Source organism: Myotis brandtii, unplaced genomic scaffold (genome assembly GCF_000412655.1).
Source record: "Myotis brandtii unplaced genomic scaffold, ASM41265v1 scaffold654, whole genome shotgun sequence".
NCBI classification, from domain to species: Eukaryota; Metazoa; Chordata; class Mammalia; order Chiroptera; family Vespertilionidae; genus Myotis; species Myotis brandtii.
The window spans coordinates 1,461,200-1,471,254 of record NW_005370538.1 but is presented as its reverse complement, the minus strand read 5'-3'; the positions used below and the strand labels follow the sequence as shown (position 1 = coordinate 1,471,254).

Here is a 10,055-nt window from a genome sequence, read left to right as displayed (position 1 = left end):
AGACTGTGAGAGGGCACAGGACGGGCTGATGGACCCCCCCCTCCCCCTCCCCCCAGTGCACACATTTTTGTGCACTGGGCCTCTAGTATAACTATAAAAATAATATCAAGTACTCTCACCTTACAGTTTGATCTCTTTATTTAAAAAGTGATGAATATTTTCTTTAAAAATGTTTATTCCTGGCATATAGAAAATGTAATCTGGAATAATTTGATTGCTTTTAAAACAATGCCTTAGGGTGTAGTTTGGCAAATATTTGCTTTATTGCAACTAGGAAGAATTATAAATCTGTTAAAGTAAATTTGCTCAAACTGGAGATAAATTACTTCCCTGGTACTTTCTGACACAGTCAGTTCTTGGCCACTGTCCAGAATTCTATAAGGCATGAAGATGTATCTTCTTTATGCTACCTTTAAGGAAGGATATGTGCTCACCTCTGTGTGTATCCTTGAGGGCTTTTCTCTGCTTGTTTATTCCATCTGGAGTTGAGGACCAGGACTCAGTATGTGAAAAAGGAACTTCAATGCCTTAGATGACTATGTTCTGTGCTTTAGGGCAGTGATCGCCAACCTTTTGGACCTCACGGACCGCCAGTGGTCTGCAGACCACTGGTTGGCGACTGCTGCTTTAGGGTATGGTGATAAACTAGTCCAATTTAAACTGTTCAAAAACAAAGTTATATTTGAGGGAATGTCAAGGTAAAAATGAAGACATCTACCTAAAGATTCCCTAATAAGGGAAAAAGTTGTTAAGTTGATTCAGTCAAAACATGGGTTTTCACCCTGGTCATTGTGGCTCAGTATCATCCCATGTACCAAAAGGTCACTGGTTCAATTCCTGGCCCAGGTTGCAGGCTCGATTCCCAGTAGGGTGTGGTAGGAGGCAGCCAATCAATGTTTCTCTCTCTCTCTCTCTCTCTCTCTCTCCTTTCCTCTCTCTCTAAAAGTAAACAATAAAAATATATTTAAAAATAAGTTAGTTAAATAAAAGTACATAGGTTTTTCAAAGTCAGGAGATAGTCTTAAATCTAGCTCAGGTAGTTCCGTATTGTTTCCCAAAGACCATGCAACAGCTTTCCTTCTGGGTAAGTAGTACAGTCTTGAGTCTGTGTCAGCCTTTCTTTGATGATTTATAAATGGGCCCTAGCTGGTTTGTCTCAGTGGATAGAGCGTTGGCCTGCTGAATGAAGGGTCCTGGGTTTGATTCTGGTCAAGGGCATATGCCAGGGTTGCGGGCTCGATCCCTGGTACGGGGCATGCAGGAGGCAGCTAATCAATGGTTCTCTCTTATCATTGATGTTTCTCTCTCTCCCTCTCCCTTCCTCTCTGAAATCAATAAAAGTATTTTTTTCAAAAATAAAATAAATGGGTTCGCTGGAGCCTGCCTTGAGTTCTGGGTAAATCAAGTATATAATATACACTAGTAGAATATTCTGTCTAACTCAAGCAAGACACATCATCTCCCTGCTACTCATATGAAATGTAGCCACTTTGAGCATTTTCAAGGTCATTAATTATACTATTTGTGTAATACAACTATTAATGATTTTTTTCTTTCTGTTGGCAAGATGTTAGCAATCTTATGACCAAAAGGGCTATGTTCAATTCATATGTGTATATTTACATCACTATACACTATGGTGAGCAAAATAATAGGTCTCAGTAAAAGCAAATGCATTATATTTTATAGGATTTTCAGTTAATTATATGCATGCTGCAAATGAAATTCTCTGTGCTGTCAATATCAAGAAAAGCTTTTTTTCATTAACTTTGGAATCCCCTTGCAGTAGGGATAGCTTAGTGATTATTTGTAATATCCTTGAATAATTTTTAGTTGTAAATGTGCATCAGTATTTGTATTATTCTGCCAAAGCCTCTTACTAAAACATATTGCATTTCTGGAATCGGGTGGGTGTATGATTACAAAAAGAAACACTTTTGTTTTTGCCTTTTCTTCTGCTTTCATCTAGACACATTATGCAGTACGTGATACCATTGAACTATGTACAGCTGAATCCATTGATACCCTCCGAGCAGCGATTGAATGTGAACAGCCACAACCTGACCTCTACAAGTAAACATCACCTGGTTTCATTTTACTACTGTCTGTTGGCTCTGCCTATCTTTACCACCAGTATGGCAAAAAAACACCCACCGCTTACCAGCCTCCTTTCATTTGTTTTATGAGCTGTTCCTTCCTTCTGGCATGGAAATAAATCATATCAGCCTTGTTCACTACCAATCTAAGATAAAATATATTGGCCCAGGCATCTCACTTGTGATTTTTCTTTTATTCTTGTTATTTGTAAACATGGCAGTCCATCAAATTTTAAGATGATGTTATCCCGTAAGGCCAATCTACCAAACTTACTCATTAACCAGAGTTAACTAAAACAAAAATAAAACACTTCATTTGTTTTCCAATATCAAAGAAAGAAGAGGGTATGGAGCCATGCATTTAGTAGGCATTCTATCATTAGAACTGCATATTGTGAATAGGCTGTTTTTTGTCCACAGTAAACAGATAAGTGGAGGAAGTAATAAAATGGTGTAATGTCCTCTATTTTACTATGCTTAGGTTTTCTGGAGTAGTTTTGCTGATTAACAGTGGGATGTCAGAAATTTGGAATTTGATTTTTAAGATTGGTCAGTTTGGCTTATTAGAGCATGGTGACAATGAGGGTAGAGTAACAGGTTTTATCCCCAAGCTGGTCAATTAATTTCATTCTATTACAGATGGCATCCATTACCTATTCCAGCCATCTAGTTAATGAGTTCTGTTGGTCATAATGGGTCAGATGATTGGGTGTGGCTTAAACTAACACCAGGTAGTGGAAAAACAAAGTAGCCATCCTACTACAACAGTGGTTCCCAAACTTATTTGGCCTACTGCCCCCTTTCCAGAAAAAATATTACTCAGCGCCCCCTGGAAATTAATTTTTTTAAAATTTTAATAGCAATTAAACAGAAAGATATATGTATTAATGTTTCTACCTTTTTCGTAAAATATAGTAAAGAAAGGTGTAAATTAGAAACATTGAAGTTTGAAATTATGAAACTATTTATTGAACTCAGAATAGAAAGGTAATACAAAAAAAGTTAAAACAAATGCCCCTGTGGCCATCACTGCCCCCCTGGATCGCTGCAGCGCCCACCAGGGGGCGGTAGCGCCCACTTTGGGAATCACTGTACTACAAGAACAATGCCTCTCGCTCCTTCCCACCAGTCCTTCTTTCCTCTTTCCCTTGTTCTGTATCCATGCTGATATTAAGAACTAGGTCCACAAAGCAAAATAGCTGTTCTCTGCCTTAGCTCACAGTTTGCAAAGGAGATAAAACAGTAAATCTAGGCTTATAGTACAGTGAGATAATAGAGATGAATAAAAGGCCCATGGAATCAGAGAAAAGGGAGTGACTGATTCTGCTTGAGTTAAAGAATAATATACATCCTTGCATATTTATAGGGCAACTCCTACAATTTTCAGTTACCTTAAATATGAAGGAGAATTTTAGATCAGGGAAGGTTATTGCTAATTCTCTAGACTAGATTGAGTGCCCTTGATATGTGACTCCAGAATACCTTGTGCTTTCACTACCCTAGTGGTAATTTACTTGTATTGTAATTGCCTGATTATTTGTCTATCTTAGGGTAAGTAATGTTTTTCTTACTTATTAGTATATCTCCAGCACCTTGCATAGTACTTGTACAATTAATATGATGAATGAACTACCAGAGATTCATATTTTGGAACACAGTAATAATACGTTCCATTTTTTCTGGAAAAAAATTTGCAAGTTATAAAATATTCACAACACTTGTTAAGAAGGGGTTAGGCCTTTTTACCCCATTTTTTCAGAAATGCAGATTAACATGTACCTAGCCATATTAAGTGATTGGATCAAGCTCAGTAATGAAATCAGCTTCAAAACAATTTGGAAATTTCCAAGATGGTAATCAAGTGTTTACTGTCTAAAACTAATGCCGTGGTTCTCAAAGGGTTACCAGGCCAGCAGTATCAGCATCACCTGAGAAATAGTTGAAAATGTAAATTATCACCTGAATCATAAACTTGGGGATGGGTCCCAGAAATTTGTAGTTTAATAAGCCCTCCAATGATTCTAATGCATGCTAAATGAAAGAACTACTGAAATAAATAATAGTTTTGAAAGTTGTGTTAACACCAGAAATCTTTCTTCACATGAATCAATAATAGAAGCCAATTATTTATATAAAGTATAAATAAGACTGATGTTATGTGTATGTACAATGCCAAGAATATCTTGAAAACCAATTTAGTATATTTGTTTACATTCTTATAATATTATTTTAAGAATTAGATTAAAATGTTACCTTATGGTTATTTCATATTTTTTTCAGAAATATAGTAGACATTCATAGTTCAAAGTCTCTTCTCTTTTGCATTATTTGTATTTTGATCCATTTCCAATTTTTGTAGTATATAGATTTACCTATATGTAGAAAACTCATTTGCTATTATCTTCTTTTGCAGGTTTGTTGGGCGAATCAGTATCTATAATAATACTCTCAAGGCGAGGTTAGTTTGCTATTCCTTTAAACTGTCCTTTGAGGGGGATATTAAAATAGCCAATTTTTTTTTTTTATAAAAAGAGGTTGAAGGTGAATAAATCTGGAGTAACTAGCCAGTATCCCACTAATTGGTCTTAAGTAACCAATCTTGTAATTGGTAGGAGCTCTTATGTTGTAGGGTCTTTGAGTTGTGTGTGTCCTGGGCAGAGGGATAGTATTGGAAATAATGCTGAAGGTTTCCAGAATTGCAGAGCTCCAGACACTTTGATAATTCCCAAATCTCTTCTAGACACTATATTTATTGTCATAGGTTGTTCAGTGGCAGACAGTATTGGAAATATACCTTGAGAACAGTGAGTGGTTTAAGGGAGAGTCATTGAGGGTATGGGCAGTGGATAAAAGCTGGGAGAATTACCTGGAATGCTAATCATTTTTAATGCAGCAATTCATATACAAAAGGTTTTTTTCCCCTCTATCATTTAGTACCTCAACTTTTCTATTTGGCCTTTATACCATACTCAAAAGGAAGTAAAAGAAATGCCCAGTTGCCCAATGATCCCCCCAAAGGCGGGTTTACTCTCCTCTCTATAAATATGTCAGTGTGTCTTTCCCACCTTGGTGTTTTATCTGTTACATTCTCTTTCTGTCTGCTGCTTTGTCCTGTTCACGTCTTTCTATGACTCATAATCCTTTTATCTCTCTGTGCATCTCTTTACCTCTGTGTGTTGCTGGCTACTCCTGTACTGTGCTTTTAACTGTGTTGTGCCCTGGAGTAACTTTAGAGGGAAGGGTCTTTCAGGTTGTCCTGGGGAGTAAGCATGTGATATAATTAGACAGATATATTCTGAACCCAGGACATAGAGGTATGGGCAAAATATGTCCCCAAAGTTGATGGTGCGATTTATTGGACTGTTTGGATAATCTGTGTTCATTTTTAATTTAGGTCTTTGGGACCTGAAAATCTCTTGTTGAAAGGAGCTACACTGAAAAATACCAAGAAGATATATGGTGAGCAATTTTTAAGACATACCTACCAGAAATATGCTTTATAAGCCTGTGCATAAATAGTGCGTATTAAATTTTAACAGCAAATAACTGCCATTTAATCTAAGCCTATTTTTAGGTGTTGGGAATTTATAAGATGGTAAACTACCTTGAAATATTATAAATAAATTATATATAATTAAAATTCTGCTATCAAGGATATAGCAACTGGTGAATAGAAGAGGGTTTAAAATTCCTGCTTTTATAGGATGAAAAAAAATCGATAGTTCCAGTTGGATGAGGAGTTAGTTGTAACTTAGTTTTCATTTTATTCTGTTATTCCTTAGGAGTTGCTGTTTACACTGGGATGGAAACCAAAATGGCTTTGAACTACCAAGGGAAATCTCAAAAACGTTCTGCTGTTGAAAAGTTAGTATGCACTGCAGTTTCTTTAGTTGTTATTGAACTGAAGTAGTTACTTCTCAGTAATTACAATAAGAACCATAGTGAAAAAACAACATCAGTTATAATTGCAGCTACCATTTTGAGTACTTTTTATGTTCCAGAAACTGTGCTTAATGATTTGTATTTCTGATTTGGTGTAATCCTCTAACCAGCTGTATGGAGTAATTCCCATTATCCTGTTCACTTTACAGATGCAGAAATCATCTCAGAGATAGGTGACTTACCTAAGCTCACATAGATATTCAAGGCAGATTTTGGTTGAAATATAAATTTATTCCCTTTGCTTCTAGATAATGGTTTGGGGTCCTATAGTTGCTATATGTAAGGAGGTTCTACAACATAGATCATAGTCTCCAGGCAAATGTTGAAGTGGTACCTGGTAGACCTTCAAGCCATCTGCCACTGGCATGGACCTAGCTATTGTTGGCATGGATATCCAGTACATCAGTGGCATCCTCTTCATAGCTCTACTTTCTGACTAAAAGAGTCTGCACTAAGCTTGAGGATTGCACACTTGCTTTCCCACCCTCTACTCCAAGTCTTTAGGATTAAGGAAAACAGAGACAACCTTCTCCTTCTATAAGGTAATGGTGTGTTTGCACCATTACCAATGAATAGGTAATGGTGTTTTGCGTGTGTGTGTGTCCTGTCACGTTATAGGATCCTTATTAAATATGTGTTAAGCTAGTCAGCCATTGCACTTTGGGGAGCATTGGTGATAAACAAACAGGTCAGGACTGGCTTTTCCATTTTACCACTTGAGAGTGATAATCATACATATAGGCTTGTGCTGTGGTAACACATCATACTCAGAAGAAGCTTTAGAAGACTGGATGATTTAAGTTATACCTGGTTGATATCTTAAGTAATTAGATGGTTTTTCAATCCATGTCTTATTTTTCAGGTCCATTAATCTCTTCTTGATTGTGTATTTATTTATCTTACTGACCAAAGCTGCAGTATGTACTATTCTAAAGTATATTTGGCAAAATACCCCATATAATGATGAACCTTGGTATAACCAAAAGACCCAGAAAGAGCGGGATACTTTGAAGGTAATTTGTTTTATGCTTAAAATTTTAACTAGCACCTTGTTATCACACCACCCTTGATTCAAGTGCTGCTCAAATAATGGTTTTGTTGGTTTCTGGGTTTCCTCTTGGTTGTATGGTAACCCTAAGCCATTACATGGTTTAAAAGTTTTAGAGTTTTGTTTTATTTTGATTTGGGTATTTATGCTTGTTTTAGCTCTTTACTTCAGAGTTTTGAACAATTGGGCAAGAAGCTGGCATATAAATACAGTATGAGCTTGTGATATATCATGCAAGGAGCAAAATAAATGCCTACATAGAAACTTTGCTTCTATATTCCTAGTTTGGGGTAGGAGGAGCACACAACATAAGGAAGTGAAGAAGTACTAGTATGGAGTCAAAAGGTACATTCACTGAAGAATAATGACAAAATTAAGGGTGTTTTCACATACTGTAATAATAAGTTTGACCAATGATATAGTGTCTTTGGGAAGTTGTTTCAGTGTAGCAAGACAGTGCTTTCAGCATCGAAATAAAAAGATAGAAACTTAACTAGTTCTTTATATTACACTTGTTTAATGGAAGTACATTTAATTAGCATAAACTTTTTTTTTGTTGTTTTAGGTTTTGAAAATGTTCACCGACTTCCTATCATTTATGGTTCTGTTCAACTTTATCATTCCTGTCTCCATGTATGTCACAGTAGAAATGCAGAAATTCTTGGGCTCCTTCTTTATTTCATGGGATAAAGACTTTTATGATGAAGAAATTAATGAAGGAGCCCTGGTTAACACATCAGACCTTAATGAAGAACTTGGTCAGGTTAGAACTTATTTTTACTTAAAATAAATTAATATAGTTAAAATATATTTTCTTGTAGTCTGGATTACCAATGTATGTGACCATATCGTGTTTGGAAATGTGAATCAAAACAAAAAATGTATACAGACATATCTTGAAGGCAAGCAATGTTTCCATAGCTATAGCATCAGTTATTTTGCTGGCATTTTGGAGAAAGATCCCAGTATGTATTGAATTTAAATGTTACAGAAATTCTCTTTAAAACTTGATGTTGTTAGATTATGGGTTATTGCTTTGGAACAGGAAACATGTGGTCTTCATCACCACCTATAACTATTTGGGGATAGAATATGGGATAGCAAATAAAACTATTTTGTAAATGTGTTTTGTTCCATAGACTAGATTGACCAGAGTTGTCTTGTTGGCATTTTCTTAGAATATTTCTGGTCAGATGGATATAGACCTAGAAAGCAGTTGTTTATTCCAGTTCAAAATTTTGAATGAAGGGAAAATGTGAGGGCATGCACTCCTCAAAATGTTTTTTGCTCTGTATACCAATGTAGCCCAAGCTTTCACCTTGTTTCTAACCCAAGAGCATTTGTTTTCCAATGCAATGCAATCTAGCTGTAATTCTTCAAGTGATGACTTCCTAGGTGCTTTTTTAAATCAGTACTGAGAGAGTTTTTCCCTTTGTCTGAATTTACTGTGTGATGTGTAATTTTCACAAGCTGAGGAAATTTTTTGGCTTCATTTAATTCTCATATTTATAATGTCAGGGATGTGGAAATGTCATTCCTGTGACTGTGAGATACAAATTCAATGGAACTGTGTGGGTGAAACAGGGCCTCAAACTTGTTTTGAATGGTGCTAATTTGCATCTACACCTCTAAACTGTCTTACTGAATTTAGTACTCCTCCACCCATCCCCCATCTCTTATTTCTGTTTACACAACCTTTACCTAAATCAAAGTACCCTCTTGACATCTACAATCACAAGGGTGAAAGAACTCTCCAGATTTTGTTGAAACCTGACTTTGGGACTCCAGGATCCCAAACCATGGAATCTGCATCCCACAGTGATACTTAGTCACCAAGGATACAACAAGAAATAAATGAATGAATACTTTTCCCTTCGATATTGTTCCCAGAAGATTTCTTTTTTTTTTTTTAGTTTAATGTTTTTTATTCAAGGGAAAACAATCCATGGATTGGGCACATACAGAGCCTCCCAAGCAGCGGGGCCCGCTGCCAGAGGAATTTGGGGCGCGTTTCTAGAGCGTTAGGATTGGCTAGAAGGGCGGGGATTTCCTTCTAAGGCCAGCAAGTCCTGTTTTCCTGGGTGAGGTGAGCTCACTAACGCTGAGTTGGAGGATGATCAGTGGTCTCTGTTCGCTTTCCTTCCAGGTGTTCCCTTTACATGCAGGCTGACTTAGGTTTAGATTCGTGACCTGGGCTGGGCCCCTGGGGTGACATCCAGTGTATGGGTCCCAATATGCAAATCGACTTTATCAGAAGCAAAGGAAGACCCTTTCTTAGCTACACAGCCAGGCTCTCAGAGTGACTCAACAGTCACCCAGTCACCCTAACTCTTACCTTCCTCAGAGGCATTCATCTGGTGCTCCCCCACCCCTGCCTCGTTCTGTGGCTTTGGCTCTTTTTCAATATTTTCCTTTTATTTCCTGACTCAGCCTGAGAGAGGTGTTCTTATTGGGCCAGGTCCAGGCCATGTAGCGATCCCTCTCAGGCAGTTCCCACACTAAGTCACCTCCAGAGGGCGCTGCCTGTATAGAGATTTGTGATTCCCAAAGAGGAGAGGAGCATCAGCAGACCTCCTGCACAGACCGCAGCCAGAGTCACCTGCTGACATTATCTTTTTACTTACTCAGCCTGGACAATGTGCCCCCAGACTTTAGAACAGGTGCAAACCTACAAGATTACCTCCACTGTAAAAGCTCCCCCCGCATCCCCAAGCGGAATTAGCAGCTGGCTCCTCTGTGGTCTTGTATTTTCACAATTTCTGGACTAGTTGCATTTTGTAGTAATATAGTTAAAAACACTGGGAACAGGGGGCAAGGGGATAGAAACATCTATGGTAGGCAAAATGCGCTCAGACTGAAGGTTCCTAGAAGGTGCCTCTTTTTTCTTTATTGCTTAAAATATTACAATGAGTAGTACATTTGTCTCCTTCCCCCCCCCCCTTGACCTTCCCCCAGCCTCCCCTACCCCC

General features: G+C 37.6%; 1 protein-coding gene across 1 annotated transcript in view; it reads left to right on the top strand.

Moving 5' to 3' along the window:
- ATP11C (ATPase, class VI, type 11C) overlaps positions 1-10,055 on the top strand; it is a 130,762-nt gene that overhangs the window by 50,165 nt on the left and 70,542 nt on the right. The window contains exons 8-13 of the mRNA XM_014528816.1: positions 1,970-2,073; positions 4,510-4,554; positions 5,491-5,555; positions 5,879-5,960; positions 6,901-7,051; positions 7,652-7,849. Coding sequence (XP_014384302.1) covers positions 1,970-2,073; positions 4,510-4,554; positions 5,491-5,555; positions 5,879-5,960; positions 6,901-7,051; positions 7,652-7,849 — 645 coding nt within the window. The remainder of the gene's footprint in view (positions 1-1,969; positions 2,074-4,509; positions 4,555-5,490; positions 5,556-5,878; positions 5,961-6,900; positions 7,052-7,651; positions 7,850-10,055) is intronic.